The 20,144-nt window shown below is 42.2% G+C and overlaps 1 protein-coding gene across 3 annotated transcripts in view; it reads right to left on the bottom strand.

The window, feature by feature from the left end:
* LOC133380480 (protein bassoon-like) overlaps positions 1-20,144 on the bottom strand; it is a 229,932-nt gene that overhangs the window by 34,536 nt on the left and 175,252 nt on the right. Inside the window, exon 4 of one of the 3 annotated variants that reach the window (XM_061617823.1) lies at positions 1,917-2,066. The exons of 1 other annotated variant lie outside the window; for it this stretch is intronic. In XM_061617823.1, coding sequence (XP_061473807.1) covers positions 1,992-2,066 — 75 coding nt within the window. In that variant the 3' untranslated portion in view covers positions 1,917-1,991. Of the gene's footprint in view, positions 1-1,916; positions 2,067-11,634; positions 11,720-20,144 lie in introns of those variants that run through there. One more of the 3 variants, XM_061617822.1, reaches the window with a different exon arrangement.

The following is a 20,144-nucleotide window of genomic DNA, read 5'->3' as shown; positions in this document are numbered from 1 at the left end:
CACTGAATAAAACAGAAAAAAGCATCTTATATACTGCAATAGTATTGTGTATAGTTCTACCACAGGGGTAGCCAACAAGGTGCCCTACAGATATTGGCAGACTCCATTTCCCATCAGCCCCAGCCAGCAGGGTCAATGGTCAGTAATAATGGGAGTTGTAGTCCAACACATTCTGAGGGGCACCATGTTGGCTACCCCTGCTGTAGAACTATACACAATACTACTGCAGCATAAAAAAGGCTGTTGCTGTTTTATTCACTGGTTACACATATCACTGTTTCACCTCTTTAACATGAGGTTTTTTTTAACTCTACTACACTGGACACATGCAAATTTTGTATCACACGTAAACAGCTGTCTAGGACCTATATTATGCCGATCACTGTTCATGCAGGTGAAGCTATGAACAGATCTGCATTCTCATAGATGCTGTCAAGATCCTTGGAGTCTTAATGTCTTGTCCACATCAACGCTCTTGCCACACTTCATTTCATTCCACTGTTTCAGTTCATGCTGTCCTGAAATAATCTTTATGTGTTTCCTTTAAAAGCATTCCCCCCCCACTCCAAGAATCGCAAGAGTCAAAAATATTTTTTTGCCATAAATGCTGAATTTGCTCAACTGGACATATGCACATATGTACCTTCTAACAGGTTTTATACAATGTGCTGAAAAAGGAGGGGTGGGCTAAGCAAAATGTTTTTTGAAATATTCTGTGCTTATCGGTAGTTACCTGGCTCACACACTTTAAATTATGGTAATGCTATGCTCGGACTCAGTACGATAGCAGAAAACCAGAGACCTATGACCTTCTTTTTATAGACTGTAGATTTAAGTTTTTCAAGGCCCAACAAAATAAAAAGTTTCAGGAACATAGGAACAGATACAAGAGTTGTAGGAGCAACTTCCTTTCATGAGACTTCTGTCTAGCCAGCCTCACCTTTTAATTCCCTCAGCCGTTGAAGATAATTGATTTTAATCAGAAAGGAATGAAGATTTGTAGCACAGGACATTTCATTTGGGGGTATGTGCAGGGAAAGACAGCTTGATCTCCACACTTGTTGCAGACAATACACCGAGTGGTATGTGATCATCTCCTGACTTTTTATTTATTTTAACAGAAGTTCAGTTGCAAAAATCTGCAAATCTAACCAGAGCAGCACCTTGTGTGTTCACTTAATTCTTTCTCTTTGAGCCATTTTTCTGATCAAAATTGCCCTTCACAGCTGCTTTTTCACTCCTGAGGGTGGGGTAGGGATTACAAAGAGGCCCTGTATCTTTCCTTCTGCAAGCGGGAAAGCAACTGAGAAGCAGTTTGAACCATAAAAGTGGCTCAGAGGGAAAGGATTAAGCACTCCTTCCTCTGGTCCAAACCAGACCCCCCCTCCCCCATGCAACTTCTTTTTTTAATAACTTGGAAATGCATCTATCAATCTTTAATCTAATTTGGCCCTGAGTCCATAATCCAGAGGGCATGCGGAGCGCACACATTTTTATTTGAAAAACAAATATGCCTGCACTACCATATGACCATGTCAGATTATAAACTGCTTTTTAAACTTCTGGAAGGGGGTTGCAACATGTGTGTGTACTGCTGTTATTGGTTTGTCCTTTTCAAAAGTGAAAAAAATATGTTGGGTGTGCTGAGCTATTCATAGTATTCCCTATGGATTTCCTTCCTGTTTATTTTTCCATCTCTTTTCTTCCCAACTAATATCATTCTTTCAGAGCTGCTTCCAACATATCAATTTTTGTTCAGAAGTATGCTTCCCCATAGGTCACTCTTGAGACAAAAGTAATGCAAGAAGGATTTATGACTGCATCTCCTCATGAATCAGAAACAGATTTACTGAGACTTCTTCAAGTTATTTACAGAGCGCTCCTGTGATTGAAAACCTTCAGATGGGATGTCAATGAAAGGGAAGCAGAAAATCATTTGAGTTCTTTCCTGTTCAGCATGCCAGACAGCGGGCAACAACATCTCTTCAGGCTCAGAAAGCAGAGTGAATAAAATTGTTATACCACACCAGGAAACAAGTTGGCGGTCCTCTCAGTTTTGGGATTATCTTCAGAAGAAGAAAAAACTGAATCTATTAAAAGAACAACAAAAGAAGAGAAACCACAACCATACACCTAAGCATAAAGCTTATAGAGACAACATACAACAGAGAAAATGCTGATAGATAGGTCAGATGGATTAGCCTCAGGAGAAATGTCCCATCTATTACTGCAGATATTAATTCCCCTCTATTCGGCACTGGTTAGGCCCCATCTTGAGTACTGCATCCAGTTCTGGACACCGCACTTTAGGAAGGATGCAGACAAACTGGAAGAGGTTCAGAGGAGGGCAACTAAGATGATCAGGGAATTGCCTGCTTTCCTACCCACTGAACAGAAAGGATCCCAACTCCCTTTCTTGTTCAGCTGGTACAAGAGCAGGCAGAAAAGGGATGGCCAATAGCAGTACTACATCCCAGGACAAGACTTGGAGTGGGAGACTGCAAACAATTCAAATACAGACTGCTACCAAATGAGGCTTACTTTAGCATTTATATAGACACTTCAAAAGCTTTAAAAAAATCACTCAGCCTAATATTTTCCCCGACCTATTCAAAGCCATTTGTCCCACATGAAAGTGGGAGGGGGCATGTTTGGCCATGTTGGGGTGGCATGGGACACCAAACTCTTACTGCAAGATGCAAGGGGCATAGCTGTATAAGACATTGCAGCAGATGATTTTCAAGTTCAAGTGGGAGGAGGGACTCCACATTGCTGCAACACTTCAAGCAGTGGCAGGTCTACAGTCAGCAGTCCATTCCTGTTCTCCTCTCCATCCAATGGCCCAATGCAGCATGGTTCCTACTGGCACTGCTGGAAATTAAAGGTGTTGCCTCCCATGGCTGCTGGTGATAGCCAAGCGCTTTAAAAAAAGAAAGAAGCTGAAAATCCTGTCACATTATCTGGGCTCCTTTGGGAGGAAGGTCAGGATAGAAATTGAATAAATAATAATAAATAATACACTGATAAGTCTCCGTCCCTAAAAAAAATAGTAATTTTTAGCCACCCAACTGAAAATGATGCCAGTTGTCATGCAACCTTTTTGCCTTCCCAATCACCCCACTCCAAACACTGAAAAAATACCAGATTAATACCTTGGTTCAGCTGTAGTTCAAAGCACTTCACATAAATTATTTCTTCCGCTCAACAACGCTGTAAAGTAAGTCGGTATTATTATTCATATCCCCATCCCAAGGCTGAGAGAGGGAGCTGATTGCCACAGGGCAGACAGTGAGTTCACAGTAGAAGTGAAAGCTGAATAGGGGACTTTCAAATTTACTACAACACAGTCTCTTAGCCACTATGCAACATTAGCTCCCAATAGAGTTCTTGTGAGAAGTGTTTATTTTATACCATTAAATGAAGGTGGATACAACTGACCAAAAAACTGCCCTTCCAGAGGTGAATTAGTAGAAAAACATGCCAGATTAAATTGTCCTCCTGGAGAAAGCAGTTATTCTTTAGGAGAAAATTCTCCATGATTTATAAGCCAGGCAGATCCATTTTCTAATTCATCTCCTGAATGCAGATCTGTTACCCCAAGTCCTGCGGATATTGTTTGTACAAGACAAAATTTGTACATAAATTTTCAGAATTTCTGTAGGCCTCTGACTCTGATCTATGCTCATTACTATTCTGTTCTGAGAAAATGAGTGCATCTCTTTTCAAACTGATGACTTGGTTGGGGTGATCACCACTAGGAACAGGACCATCTATCGGCTCAGGGCCTTGAGAATTGGTGAAAAATTCACACTGAAGACCTAATGGACTAAACAAAAGGAGGGAATTTGGATGGAATATAGCAGTCTACTGAGCAGGACCGGCTCCAGGCATGCGGGGGCCCTTGGGCATCAGCTTGCCCTGGCCCCCCAGTGGGCATGTGTGTGTGTGTGCATGCGTGCCCCCCGCACGGCCCCCCTACCTGTCTAGTCTTTACCATTGCCTTTAATGAAGATGGCAGCCGCGGTTTCCCTAAGGGGAATGAAGCCTCTGCCGCCATCTTTGTTGATGGCACACGTGCGTGCTACGTGCGCACATCTCTGCCATCAACTAAGATGGCAGCAGTGGCTTCAGTACCTTAGGGAAGCTGCGGCCGCCATCTTCATTAAGGGCAATGCTAAAAAGCCGGCTGACAGATAAGTGGGGGGCATGGGGGGGCACGGATCACGGAAGGGGAGCGGAGGGCCCCTCAGGGGCTTCTGTAGCTCTGGGGCCCTCGGGCCAGTGCCTAACCTGGCCACCCTTTAGAACTGGCCCTGCTACTGAGCCCCTCTGGAACACTGTCTAAGGCTACCAGTCTTTCATAATAGTGCTGCGACTACCGTGTAGGATTGCGAGCACTTTAGCTAGGGACACCACGGTATCAGCCAGTACCCCACTCCCCAGCAGAAGAGGAAGAAGAAAAGCAGACCCAGGTAGCACCTTACCATTTACTCTCTGCCTATCTTTTATCTAAGACAGGTAGCAGTGTGACCACTCCTGAAGAAACCTTGCTTCGACTAATGTCCCCATCTGGATTAATTCTATTATGATTTTTATTGTCTCCATCTGGAACTTTCTCATCTTCAGAACTTCATGACTTTCTCTGATAGTCATCCACCTAACTCCGAACGTGGCAGATCCTGTAACAGGTCTCACCTGTGCCTTGGGGCCAAACTAGATAATATGATCGCTCTATATTAGAGATGGGCAACAATTCCACTAAATTCAAAGTTGAAACAGGATTCTCAACAGTTAGCATGTTTGCTATCTCTGGCATACTGATCCTGAGTGCTGCGAGCTTCCACTGGCTTTTCCTGACACTGTGTGTGTTTGTGTGCATATTTATTTTTAAAAATCCACATCCAATATAATGATATTGCATCTTTGCTTTGCTAGTGTGAAAATGACCCGCCTGCTCTCTGATTTGCTAATGTGTGCTTTGTTAAGGTAAAACTTGCTGGCAGTGGCTCTCCAGAATTTCAGATAGCAATCTCTCTGAGCCCCCCCACCCCCAAGATGCCAGGAACTGAACCAGGGCTGAAACCTTTTGCATGCAAAACAGATGCTTTATTCTTGAGCTACGTCCCTTTCCCTACATCTCTTAATCTCTGCTAATCACCAGCCAGCTACAGAGCCATCCTCCAGCACAGCATTTTCATTTTCCTCCACACCAAAGAGGAAAGAGAGAGAGAAGGTGCTGAGTGTCAGAAGAATACAGGCAGCTGGGGCGGTGGGGATGGGGTGTGCATGTGTTGGGTTTAGGAATGGGATCTATTAGCTGGCACTGCTTCAAGAGCATTCTGTCAACCTAACAGGCAGTATTGATTAGAGTTCATTCTTTGTCCACTTTCTGCTGCTTTTACCAGTCTGATTTTCCTCCTCTCCAAAATATTGATATTTATATTTTCTTCCAAAAATATTGATATTAATATTGATGCTTTCTTTCAAAATATTGACATTTTGAAAGGAAATATCAATAAATGGAAGAAAATATCAGTATTTTGAAAGAAATAAAATAATAATTTGAAAACAAAATATTGGTAATTTGAAAGAAAATATTGATAAAGGAAAGCAGTTTTGTCGCTGCCTCCTCCACTGTGACTGAGGCTGGTCAGTTTACACATTAGAAAGCAAGCAGAGACCAGCTGAGGAGGAAAGCAGTTTTCAGTGCCCCCCCTCCTAGAGTAAATGTGGTTGAGACTTGGCTTTTTTCCTGCCATTTGGTGTTTGGATTACTGGAATGGTACAGGGTGGCAGAGAGAGTGAGACAGAGAAGGCTGTGCTACACTGTAAAAAAAGTACAAGAACAATATATTCGAGGAAATATCTGTGGAGGGAAAAACCAGTGTCGGGGAAAAGCCACTGAAGTTTAGAGCAAACAGGATTGGTCCGCAAAGATGGAAAATGTGCGGATCACTGAAAACTCCAGTGCTAAATCCATATTCAGCGGAATTCTCACCCATCCCTAGTTGGGCTAGGTTGTTGGAGAGATGGACCTGGATCTGGTGCTTTATTTATTTATGTATTTATTTATTTCATTTTTAAACCGCCCATAGCGAATAGCTCTCTGGGCGGTGAACAAAACAAGATTAAAATACAATATTACAATAAAATTACAATAAAATCAGCAACAGGTTAAACGAAAAAAAAATTAAATGAAACACATTGAACATTAAAATGCCTGGGAGTATAGCCAGGTCTTAACCTGGCGCCTAAAAGAAAGTACCGAAGGCGCCAGGCGTATCTCCACAGGTAGGCTGTTCCACAGTTCGGGGGCCACCACAGAAAAGGCCCTAGATCTAATAACAATCCTCCGGGCAACCTGATGAGTTGGTACCCGGAGGAGGGCCTTGGATATTGAATGAAGTGAACGGGTAGGTTCATAGTGGGAGAGGCGTTCCACAAGGTATTGTGGTCCCACACCGTGTAAGGCTTTATAGGTCAAAACCAGCACCTTGAATCTGGCTCGGAAACAAATAGGCAGCCAGTGCAGGTGGGCCAGGACAGGTGTTATATGCGCAGACCAGCGGGTCCTCGTTAACAACCTGGCTGCCGCATTTTGCACTAGCTGAAGTTTCTGAACGGTCTTCAAGGACAGCCCTACGTAGAGCGCATTACAGTAGTCCAGTCTAGAGGTTACCAGAGTGTGAACAACTGAGGCGAGATCGTCACTGTCCAGATAGGGGCGTAGTTGGGCTACTAAGCGAAGATGGTAAAATGCATTCCGTGCCACCGAGGCCACTTGAGCCTCAAGCGACAAGGAAGGGTCAAAAAGGACCCCCAAGCTACGAACCTGTTCCTTCAAGGGGAGTGTAACCCCATCTAGAACAGGATGAACATCCACCATCTGGGCAGGTAAAGAGCTCACCAACAGTGTCTCAGTCTTGTCTGGATTAAGTTTCAGTTTATTAGCTCTCATCCAGTCCATTATCGCGGTCAGGCAACGGTTCAGCACATCAACAGCCAATTTGCACATAAAACATGAGGGTATTGGGGAAGCTGAAGGGAGAGAGATGAGGTGGCTTCTCTGCTTGGGCAAGGAGGGAAGTTGCAAAGCAGAGAGGTGCCTGCTGTCCTGTCCTCTCACAGCATCTTGCTCCCTTCCTCACCTCTGTCAAAGGCCAAGCAAACATTTCTGCTGCTGCTGCTGCTGCTGCTGCTGCAGCCACCATTGACAAGTTGTCCCACCACTTGGCCAACAGCTGCCAAACACTAGCCACCTTCAATAGCTGGGGCATCTGCAGCCTTATCTTACAAAATGACTGGAGTGAGACTTCAAATTTCAGACTCATCACCTCTTTGTGCCCTTGCATGTTTTCCTTAGCTCAGGCAAACAAACAAAAATGTTTTCATTTGGGGAGCTGTTTGATTTCTTAAGGGAAACAGCAAAGAAGGAAAGTATTGATTTAGGGCCTTTATTTTAAAATTCACTTCATAAGCCAGGAAATGGGGTGGGGACTGGGGAGGAGAGAATAAAATTGCAGTCATGTCAATTCCCATCGCCATGGCAACAGAACATTTTTAGTGACAGCAGAATCTTCCTCCTGAAGCTGCTAAATTGCATGGGTGGAGAGTGGGGGCGAGAAGGGCAAGGAGGACATTGTGGGATTTATTCCATGGCTTTTCCTGATACCAGAAAAAATATCAATGGAGAGGGACAGGGAAGCCCAGAGACCACCCAAAAAAAAGGGGGGGGGGAGAGAAAAGCCTTTGTACTTTTTTGCTTCCTCCAGTGCAAGTGCTTTACCATCACTGCAAGGCTACAGTGGTCGGAACAGACTTGTTACCCCCCCCCTTCTGTTTCTCCCTCCTTGGCAGCTCCTGATGGGCAGCCCAACTCCATTGCCCAGTAGCAGGCAGGGCAGGCAAGGAAGGTGATCAGCACAAAGGATTCCCATCACTTGGCTCTGCTGCCAAGCCAAGGCAAGAAAAGCCCCCAGCTGTACCTGCTGCTGCTGCTGCTGTGGAAGCAACTGCGGTGGGAGAATTGGTGGCACCAAGGCCAGCAGCAGCAAAAACCCAGGAAAGTTTGCTTGGCCTTTGACAGAGGTGAGGAAGGGAGCAAGATGCTGTGAGAGGACAGGAGAGCAGGCGCCTCTCTGCTTTGCAACTTCCCTCCTTGCCCGAGCAGAGAAGCTGCCCCATCTCTCTCCCTTCAGCTTCCCCAATACTCTCAGGTTTAATTCATGAGTGGGAAGCACCAGATCCAGATCTGACTCTCCAACAACCAACCCAAACACACACACCACAGTTACACACACACTCACAACCCTTCGTATATCTATATAGTAGGTGTTTGAAACTGTGGATGGGCATGAGGCAGCCACCCCCACCCCCTGCCTGGTCTCTCTCTCTGCCATCCTCCCCTACATTCCAGCAGACAGAGAAGAGGCAGCCACCCCCATCCCGGTGCTTTGCTTCTCTCTTTCTGCTACCCTCTTACACTCAGACCAGGGTCCAAGCCAAGAGAGAGTGAAGGTGGGAGCAGGCAGACGACAGGAAGCTCCTTCATGCGCCCCCCACCAGTCTCTCTTTCTCTCTGTGTGTCACTAGATCCAAGCAGTTTTTTCACTGGGAAAAAATCAACCCATTAAAAGGAGATAGCAGTAAATGTACAAACACCGAACAGAACAGGCTGTTGGTTCCACGGAATGAGAGAGAACTGGCAACAATAAGCAAATTCCAACCCTACTCCATATCTGTTAAGTGCTGGGTTTGGATTTTTAACACCAATTGCCAGCAGAGGGGCCTGGGGCAAAGAGCTAAAGGACCCCCAATGCTAGGGTCCAGATCATGCACACCAGCTGGCAATTTGTGTTTTTTAAAAAATCCTGGTATTTCAGGGCACAGATACAGAGCTAACGGTATCATCTAGTTTGGTCCTTAGTTGATGGGCACTTTTCTATGGCAGATGGTCTTCAGATAGAGAGGAATTTCATATGATTAACTGAGAGGTAATAAAATGCTGTAGCCCTGTTACTTGACATGCAAGTGGGCATAGGCACCCAGTCCAAGTGGTCTAACAGGTAATATGCTTTAATCTTAATTCTCTCAGATGCCTAAACAGTGTCCATATGTAACGGACTGTGACTGGTTTACGGTCTGAAGAATTTCTCATATTCTTTTCATCTCTCACTGAAAATGTTATTTCCTCTCTCTATATTAAGTCCTCAGAATTACAATTCTTGCCTTGGTGTCACAGTATTAATCTTTGCACTGGTTGTGATCTTACCAAATCATCCAACGGTAGGGCTAGAAAGAGCCTGAAAATTCTGTAAAATGAACGCTTCTTTTCAGAGGCACTATTCTCAATTTTCAAGTTTTCTGTAATACATACATAGTAGAATAATGTGCCCCATGGACATCTAGTGAGTACAAAATAAGAGCAGAAGCAAATCTGCCTTATAAAAGAGGTCCCTATAAGGCAAATGAGCTTAATAAGGATTCACACATTAGTAAATAGTTTGCTAAATAACAGTGAATTATGCATTTAATCATATACAATGTAACAAAACCATATAACAATCTGAAAAAAGCAATTTAGATGGCTCAAGTAAGAGAACCATGCCATAAATGCAAACTAAGCATGCAATAAACCTCCAAATGCACCAGCTGTGGCAACCTTGTATATTTTAAAGAAAGAACCTGTGGGGAGGGGTAGAGGCAAAATGTTTTTCATGACGAAATAGAACTTTGCTCAGATTAAAATTCATTCTCCAGTTTTTCTCATTAATTTAACAGCTCAGTTTTTAAATTAAGAAGTCTATTTCCTTCCACAACTATTCTAGGGAGATCATTTCATAATTTTGCTTACTTGATGGCTAGAAACGGCCTTCTGATCTTCAATGCCGTTTATTACTAAAGAGTTCCAGCCTATCGCCAGGACTTAGTAGCAGTGGAGATACAGGCTATTTTGTAGGTGCATCATCTTGAAGAATCAGATTTGCAGCCTAGGAGTTCTCCTGGGCTCAGCTTTGCTTTTGGATGTTGATGTGGTAGGCTGTAGCCAGGAGTGCCTCTTTCCAGCTGTAGCTGGTACACCAACTGCACCCATTTCTAAAGAAAGTAGATCTGACCATGGTCACACATACCTAAGGTACATCAAGATTAGATATCTGTAACATGCTCTACATTGAGCTGCTTGTGAAGACAGTCCAGAACCTTCAGCAATACTGCTACTGGGGACATTTAGAGGCTTCCCATGCAGGGCTAACAGCAGCTCAGAGGATTTCATTGGGATCATGGGGTGTGTGTTAAACCCCTTCCTCACATCCCAATTCTACTTGCCCCCTCTCTGTAGGAGCTAGTTACATTAGAAAAAACATGCATGTCAATTGCTTTCAAGCAATTAATGTTTCATTTAGTTTGGCCACTAGTCTTAGTGAAGGAAGGAAAGGAAGTTGTCTATCCCCTTCAATTTAAACCCAATGAAAGTAACAAAAATTACAGGATTTATTATCACAGCACACAGAGGAGACCATGTAATCATCAGTAATCCACCTCATTTCAAACACCTATTTGCTGCACTTGCTAAAGGAGCATAAAGGTTAAAGGAATAGAGCAATCCATTAACCTTGTGATCATAGAATCATAAAGTTGGAGGGATCCTTATAAACCATCTAATCCAGCTCCCTGGTCAGTGCAGGAAATCCAGAGCTAGAACATCCTCAACAAATGCCTGCCCAGCCTCTGCTTGAAGATATCCAGCAAGGGAGAACCCTCCACACCGCTAGGTAATTGGTTCCATTACTGAATTGCTCTTACCCTCAAGAAATTTCTCCTAATTTTCCACTGAATCTATTCTCTTATAACTTAATCCCATCAGATCTCCCATAAGGGAGATCTGCTCTTTTCTCTCTTCTGTATATCATGGGCCCCAAGGTTGAGAGAATGGAGAAGGGGTTACCAACATTGGGGAGGACATTGCCAGCACTGATGAAGGAAATGAAGGAGTTACAGAGGATGTGTCTCCAGAAGCCTTGAAGCCGGCTGCTGGAGTTACTGAGGAAGGCTCAAACAGCCTTTCCTTGTCTCAGCCGGATGGTGAAGACTCTCTGTTGGCACCAAAGCCAAGTGTAATGGTAGAAGGGATAACTGCTAACAAAAACATTGGAACTTCTCAGGCACAGGAAGATGAAAGCGACTCAGCAGAGTCAGAAACTGACATGTCTCCAAGGTGGCAGAGGATAGAAAACAGATGGTTACAGGTAGTCCAATTTCATCCACCGACTCGTCATAGTCCCCACTTTGCAGCTCATGCTGAAAAGACCCTGAAATAATAGTGTTCAGTGCCCTCCCTATTTCTGCATAGCAGAAATACAGCATTGCTTATATTTGCTCTTGTGACAACTTGTCTGCTGTTGCTTCCAACATCTAGTACGCCTGTTCTTGTTTGAATCCTAGTTTAGGCCTAGCATGAGATAGTAGATCCCTGTTGATTTCTGGAATAAAGCTTTAAGCAGAAAAACGCAGTCTCCGAGTTCTGGGTCTCCTGCTCTGGTTAGGAAGCAGGATACTTAATTCTTCAAATACAGTATTTGAAGATCGCTCTCATGTCTTCCTCTCAGTCTTCTCTTCTCTAGGCTAAACTTACCCTGTTCCTTCAATCCTTTCTCAAATGACTTATTTTCTGTACCAATGACAATCTTTGTTGTCCTCTTCTGAACCAGTTACAATTTGTCTGCATCCAAGAGAGAAGCACAAGCAATGGACTGAGAGCATGCAACATCAACACAAAGCAACAGAGGCATCCTGCAAAAAAGGACCCATCAAAATACTTGCGAGGGTATGTATAGTTAAGTGGAGTTCATGTGAAATAATAAATCAGTATAATTGTTAACAACAGCTGGTATAGCACAGTGGGGAGGAGAGCCTGGCTAGAAGTCCAGAGTCTGTGAGTTCAAATCCCCGCTCATGTCTCCTGGGTGTCAAGGGCCAGCTAAAGATCACCCCCACAGTGAGTGGCTCAGGGGTTACGTGCCCTGCCACCTGGGCAGCCGCGGGCAAGCTGCATAGTCCCAAGGAGCCCAGTTGCCCCCCAGCTGGCAGTTGCGGACAAGGAAGGAGCTGGCTTGTGCAGCTGTGGCAAGCTGAGCAGGCTCTAGCCAGCTGGGGAGGACTAGCCTCAGAGGGAGGCAATGGTTAACCCCCTCTGAATACTGCTTGCTATGAAAACCGTATTCATAGGGTCACCATAAGTCAGGATCGACTTGAAGGCAGTCCATTTCCATTCATAATTGTTAACTGCATGTGAAACAGAAGAATGATGTATGTAGGTGGGGAAAGATACTGCCCTAAAAATGTGTCCGTTACTTTAACAGAAGGCAGCACACACACACACACACACACACACACACACAGAGGGAAATAAAAGAAAAAGGAGTTTCAAGCTAGTATAGATTATTGTGCAGTTTGTTCAATACGTTATGTTAATGTTTCAAGTCACTGAAGATGTCTGAAAATTCATGAGTATTGTCACCAGATTTCCTCAACCTGAGTTCTCTCTCTCTCTCTCTCTCTCTCTCTCTCTCTCTCTCTCTCTCTCTCTCTCTCTCTCTCTCTCTCTCTCTCACACACACACACACACACACACACACACACACACACACACACACACACACACACACACACACACACACACACACACACACACACACACACACACACACACACAGTGAGAGAGTGTTAGGCTAAGAAACGTTAATCATCACTTGCTCTGTCTACATTCTCTATAAACTTAAACGATCACTCCAAGTCCCAATCTTTTGCAATGTAATGAGCCACTGCTAATAATTGAAAAGAGAAAACAGCAGGGAATTCACATTCTCTCAGCATGATCCTTGATATTTTACTGAATAAATACACTTATTAAATTGATTGGTTAATAGAGCATGTGTGTAGTGTTAGCATATTAAGAACAGGAAGCTGGACAGATATTTCCCTAGTGGTTTAGACCCAAACAGTATATAAATAACCTAAATACCACCTAAGAGGTTGCACTTATTACAGGTATGTACATTTACTTCCAATGCAAAATAGAATAAAATGTTGTATCAAAACACAGCATAGAAAATATTAGTGTTTCACTAGAATTTCTCCCAAGGAATTTTTTGCTGTTATGGCAAATGTAAGAATTTAACAAATGGTAACTGTGTTTCCCAGATACACCTTTGCTTATATTACTCAAAAAAAGTATTAAGGCTCTAAAATCCATCTATCCCATCATAAGATGTGAAAGAAGACAATTCCAATTTACCGTTCTCTTTGTAGCAGTGAGATTTTGATACTGCTATAACATGTAGCAAACATAATTTGTGTGGTTTCATCTACTAAAAAGATACTTACACATTCCAATCTATGTCGGCAACAAAAATAATTCAGATCTCAAACCAGTGTTTTCAGTGGCCCTCGGCATGGCTACTTGCTAAGATGCTCCACACTGTTCTGTCCTGTTCCAATGACAACTTTATGCAAAGCCAGATACATACCCAGCCTACACATTACCAATTATTATGGAATCTGTAGTTATTAAAAAGTGTGAATTGGGGGGGGAAACAACTTGAAACAACTCTGTAGAAATAGAAAACAACCAAGGGCCCATAATGTTATAGATGAGGGGGGAAGGCAGAAAGCAAGAGTTGAAACACTTGTTAGTGACTCTAGTATCAAACAGGTGGATGAGCCCACAATGACACAATTAAAAAAAGAAAGCTAAAATGCTTTTATGGTTGAGGAAGAACAGGATAATGGCTCTCCTCCAACATCACATTTCAAATGAGTTGATTTTTCTCTTATCCATTTCTTTCACTGTCCAACTTTCACATGCACAAATAGAGATCGGGAATACCATGGTCTGAATGATCCTGACTTTGGTGTTTAGTGATACATCTTTGCATTTGAGGACCTTTTCTAGTTCTCTCATAGCTGCGTCCCCAGTCCTAGCCTTCTTCTGATTTCTTGACTATTGTCTCCATTTTAGTTAATGAGTGTGCCAAGGTATTGATAATCCTTGACAAGTTCAGTGTCCTCATTGTCAACTTTAAAGTTACATAAATCTCCTGTTGTCATTACTTGAGTCTTTTTGACGTTCAGCTGTAGTACCTGCAAGCACTACTGATAGTTAAAAAATATTTCTGAAAACCAGCTGCTGCAGACATATTCTCTGCTTTGACACTGTACATTTTCAGCATAAGAAAAATAGGAAAGTCTAATAAACTAATTGTCAAAGACATGTAATGGATTTAGTTCACACATAACACTAAACCAAACCACGGCTTAGTATGAACATTCAATCATATGGTCTCCCAGAAAGGAGATTGTGGCTGCTTCGTTCCTCCTCTAGTCCTCCTACTCTGCTGGGAGCTAAGCCATAGTTTGCCTTAGAGTGTCCTCCAAGCCTGTGCTCATGGTTTATCTCAGTCCAGACAAACCACAAGTTGTAACCTAGGGTTGTTCTTGGTTTACAGATTTGTGGTTTTTCGGGACAAGACACATTAAGCCAAACTATGGTTTAGTTTGCAGCAGCAGTACTGGAGGAGTAGCAAAGCAGGCATGATATCCTCCCTGGGAACCTGCACACTCACACTAATCCATGATTTGTCTTAATATTGCATGCAAACCAAATTGTTGTCTAAAAGGTAATACAGTAAAACACTGCATTTCCTGAACATCTAAACACCACACTACCTAGTGTCTGTAGCCTAAGGCTCCAAAATCTGAAATCCTTGCCTTGCTCCAGAGCAAGCCCACAATCCTTGGAATAGAGCGCACACCTAACACTTATGTTGTTCCTACCAAAGCTGTTACTCTTATGAACGCTGGAGTTAAAACAGCCACTTAGTTCTTTTGTAAATGCCCAAAATACATATTGTAACTTCTGTGTAGTTAAGCATCTAGAATGTTAGGCTTGGATGTAGAATTACCAAGTACGTCCTCACTCAGCTATGTAGTCAACTGGAGGGCCTTCTACTCTAATGGTACAGGTGATGGTGAAGCTAAAATGCCACATTCACAGAGGAAAAGTGTCACATGTATGTAATCAATAATACACAAATCAATATGTAAATGAATTAAGTAGAGATTTGAAAAGATAATAAAATGAATAAATGAAAATTGCATCTGTTGGATAAACCCTACACTACTGTATAGTACTTGGATTAATATATCAAAAATTTTAATAGCAATATAACATCTATTAAATGGTTTAAAACTGGCTAACTAGTAGATGTCAGAACTTCATTTGGATGCCAAGGAGAGAAAGTCTGGATCTTAGCCACAACATTAATCCTCTTCTCCTTTGACACTGATACTATGGCAAAAAACAGCCTTTTAATCTGGACTGGATGCTTTCCTTAGTAACAAAGAAAAGCCATGAAACAGGCTGCTGCTAAATGCTGCTGTGGCACCCATAGCCAACCAATGGATGTATTTATGCTGTCTGTGTTGCAACCTTTAAGATTAAATACTTTTTCCACTATGTAAGAAAGTTTGTTTTTAAGTTATCTAGCTTCAGAAACACCAGAAAAAACACGAATGGTGGTGTGTGCAAGGGAGGGGCTGAACGAAGTACATGGCCAGCGCTATAGAGAACAGCACTGAAAGGAGGAAGAGGAACGTGCCCTTAGTGGTGGGAACAGCTTAGCGGCAGAGGCAATGGACTGCTGGGGCCACACAATGCTGGTGTGCAGATATAAACCAGTAATATTACTGGTCTGCAGTGGGTGCTGCTAGTCACCAAACATATTCATGTCGTCCAGCTCCTGCTGCTCCTTTTAATACAACGTTTGAGAACAGCCTGTCTCTCTGGAAATTATGTTAACATAATTATGACCTGTATATGCCACAAAATGATAACATCTTGAATTAATGACAGTGGGTTGTATTTGAAGCAATGTCAAGTACCATGTGCCATCAGCCCAAGGATTTCCACTTGTGCAACGGGCCTTTCCCCCCTCTCTTCCCTCTGCGCACCTCCTAAACCTGTTCTCGGGGTTCCCCCAGCACTCTGGAGCAGATTCAGAGAGGGCACAGGGCATGTGTGGGGAAGAGGAGGGTGAAAGTCCCATTGTGCAAGAGGAAATCCTTGTGCTGACAGGATGTATTAGTTGGATACACGCAGTATAACAGCTCCCTAAGTAACCACCAAAATGTGTTATGTCCAATGTGCAGTGATATATTTGCTTATATGAAATGAGTTCCATGTTTGTTCTTGTTGCTTGCATATGTAATATAATTTCAAGAAACCGGAAGCTTCATAATAAAAATGCTGAACTGATATTTTGGGAAAGTCTGGCATTTATAATTAAATGAATGGTAAATTCTTTATTAGTTATCATTACAGCTTAAATAATCCATGTCTCATACTCAGTGATTTTACAAGGAGGAGGGGAAGCCTGCCCTCCAATGCCTGCAGGCACGGTATTCATACTGCTTCCTTCACATCACTGCATCACACTAAGCCACCCTTCTGACTAGATGCAGAGCATCCATAAAGTTCTCAATCACCTGCACTAAAAATAAAAGGCTAGGTCATAAGACTTTCAAACACAGTAAGAACAGTTAGTTTGTTCTCTACTTGTGTGAAATTATCATGATGCTTTCTACCCTTTGTTTATCACAGTGAGGAACTGCTACCAACTCTTCTTATTTTCAAAGGACATACAACATATTCCAGTACATCTGCAGGTTTAAGAAGTTAACTTTGCCCCAGTTTTGCTCAGTGGTGCATTTTTGCACAAGTGCTTGGTTTGTTTAGAAAAAAACAGGAAGTACTTGTTGCAAGTTTGCCAGCAGATGGCACCTGAGAGCAAGCAGCCAGAAATACAGGACACCGCACACATTATGTTGGGCATAAATCTCTTCACGGTGGTATCGTTATGATATGCAAATAATCCCAACACATCAATGAAAGAGTCTGGAAGAAGCTTCATATGAACAAATAGATATACACAGGGCATCCTGTTGTTCAACTCTAGTGTACCAATCAGTGATCTTTGTTCATTGTGTCTGTAACAATTAGAAGTACATCCACGCTAAGCAGAAGCAAAATTCACAGTAAATGAATTTATCAGTAATAACTAGGGATGAGCAAATCTGTAAATATAAGGGTTTTTTTTCAGTTTTTCGTTTCTCCAGTCATAAGTTCAGTTCTCCACATTTCCACATCAGTTTGTGATTTTTTTAAAGTCCTCATGAAAATTCAGCATTTTACTGATAATTTCTCTTAATATACACATTTTAATGCAATTTCCTAATATACACATTTTTGCTAAGCATATTTTCCCCAATATTTATATTTTTCCCTAATATGAATTTTATTTTCACAGATATATGCATTTTTACACACACTATACTTTAGTATATGCGTTTTTGTACACATTACTGGGCTGGAAAACTGCATGCAAGATTCAGAGAAGTATGAATTTTGAAGGATGGTTTCGTTTCACTTTGTGTACAGTTTTGGAAAATGTGAATTAAGTAGGTTAAAATGCAAACTGAATCAAATTTCTCCCCCATCCCTAGTAACAACTTTTATTAAGTTGTATTCTGTTACGTTCAATGGAAACACTGTTCTGTTCTCTTACTGAGTGGAATACCTGATATGGCACACAAAGTCAGAAAAGCAAAGAGTTATTTGGTTCGCTCTGCGCCATGTTGAATTTGAGAGCAGTATGTTCCTTTGCCAGCATTCATACTTAAAAATCAAACTTCAGATACTGGATTCCCACCCCCAGCAATCCAGTCAACACGAGCCTCCGGTGCCATTATATTCCATTTTCTTTGTCTCAGGGGCCACTGTAATAGAGTCTAGTGCCTAAGAAATAGTGAGCTAGGTTTTCATGCCACGTAAGTGTTAGCAGGAGAAGGAAAGCCAGTATGGTGTAGTGATTAGAGTATTGGACTATGACCTGGGAGACCAGGGTTCAAATCCTCACTTAGCCATGAAGCTTGCTGGGTGACCTTGGGCCAGTCACAGTCTGACTAACCTACCTCACAGGGTTGTTGCAAGGATAACATGGAGAGATAGGAGAACCATGTACCACCTTGAGCTCCTTGGAGGAAAGGTGGGATATAAATGTAATGAATAAATAAATAAGGGATGATCTCTTTTGTCTAGAACACAGGAAAAGGACCACTCCAAGCACACTAGAGCAACTTAATCTTTTTGCTGCCCAGGGTTGAGCCCAGGCCACAGGAACACAGAAGGAATATACTATTATCTGTTCAGAATATGAAAATATGTTTCTGTGAGGGAGACAGGCCATTAAACTAATATAGGCCTTCCTGTTTGGGTCTGGGATAAAGCCAACTTCTCACCTTACATCACTGGTATGAACTCTATAGAGAACTTTCTTGACTGCAAAGACTCTTGGAGCTGCAGTACATTCAGATGGCGCTATTTATTATCTCAGATCACATCATGAAACATCAAAAAAAGAAAATCTAGTACTTATTCTAATGACACATTCTCAGATTGGTAAATAGCAGCAGCTGCTCCTTTAAAATTATTTCTGTTCCAAAACCACTAGAAAATTGTTTAAGTTGCAAAGTATTATCTGGAGCTTATGAAACAGGTTCTTAATTAGGTGAAACTGTTTGCTTTGTTGTAGAATCATTTCCAAAAGCACCTAAAAGAGCTTTTAATACTAGCAGCACATTTAGACTGCAAAAATCTCTCTTCCTCGCATCAGCCTACATGCTCTCACTCACCTCCCACTCTGAAAGAAGCTATTGGAATCTTAAAAGGCCCATTTAATGCACAGTATTCTTTGCTGGGGAACAGCATGAAAATCCCAGACTCTTACTTTACCATAGAAAGCTTCTTCTACCTTCCCGTCTTGAAGGCCTGGTTCAGGTAGGGTATCCTGCACATTAACTAACTAAATACACTTGAAACACAGAGTTTGCTGCATCATCATCATCTTCATTATTCATTAATCACCTTCAACATATGTCCCAAGGCAATTTACAAAATACAGTATAATAAAAAACAGTTACAAGCAAAAGATGAGTTTAAAGACATAATCTTGAACATTTTTGCTGTGAGACAGATGTAAAATGGGAATAAGAAAAAGAGGGAAAGGCCGTGGAAGCAGCTGAGTGACAGAAATTGGAATAATCTCTCAATGTTCAGCATCCCTGTCTAGTGTAAAACCACTACCCACTTTCCGAGTACAGGAAACCATTTCACTCTTGCAAAATCCTAATATGGAAAGGATGTATGATACATCTATTGGTTGGCATGGAGAGATGCTTTCAGATTCTTGGTACCTCCATACTTGACTTTCCAACAGATACTAATATATAAATCTTTCCCACATAACAGTTTTCATCAAGGGGGTGATTTGATATTCCTGGAAATAAAAACATGGAAGTAGTGATGGGCAAACTGATTTGTTTTCCCCCAAATCAAAAACGAATTAATTCATTTCCTGAGCCATTCCAGGGGTTTGGGGAAATAAAGACCCTCCTCCCTGCCATCTTCCAAAGCACTCTCCCCATCTTTCCCCTTACTCAGTTGGAAGTATGGATGGGATCCATTGGCTGGTGCCAGTTTGAAAGCATTCTGTCAGCCTAACCGTCTGGCATTGATTTGAGGTCATTCTGTATCTGCTGTCTTTACCAATTCATGTTTTTTTCGCTCGGAAAAATATTAATGTTAAAATTGATAGTTTAAAATGAAATAAGGATACTTTGAAGGAAATATCAATATTTTAAAAGGAAATATCAATTTTAGATGCAAATCTTATTTTTTAAAAAGTCTTTTTTCAAAAACAGCTATGGAAATTTGCTACATTAAAATCCGATCCTCAGTAATTGAGAATTAATTAATTAATGGGAAATTCGGTACCAAATCCGAATTGGGCGGAATTCTAGCACGTCCCTAGTTTGAAGTGTGGCACGGATGATGAGGGTAGCAGCAGCAAGTGAGGAGAAGAGTTTTTTTCCTTCCTTGCCCTTCACTCTACTCCGTCCTGATGTACTCTGCTGTGTTTCAGAACTAAAAAGACATCCGTTCTTGGTGTATTCTTAAAGCTACTGCTGTTGTGGCATCCCGTGGAAGGACTCCCAATGACCATGCTCTTTCAGTTCTGATGTGTTGCAGA

Source organism: Rhineura floridana, chromosome 3 (genome assembly GCF_030035675.1).
Source record: "Rhineura floridana isolate rRhiFlo1 chromosome 3, rRhiFlo1.hap2, whole genome shotgun sequence".
NCBI classification, from domain to species: domain Eukaryota; kingdom Metazoa; phylum Chordata; class Lepidosauria; order Squamata; family Rhineuridae; genus Rhineura; species Rhineura floridana.
Note: the sequence above shows the minus strand (reverse complement) of the source record. Positions and strands in the feature narration are given on the sequence as shown.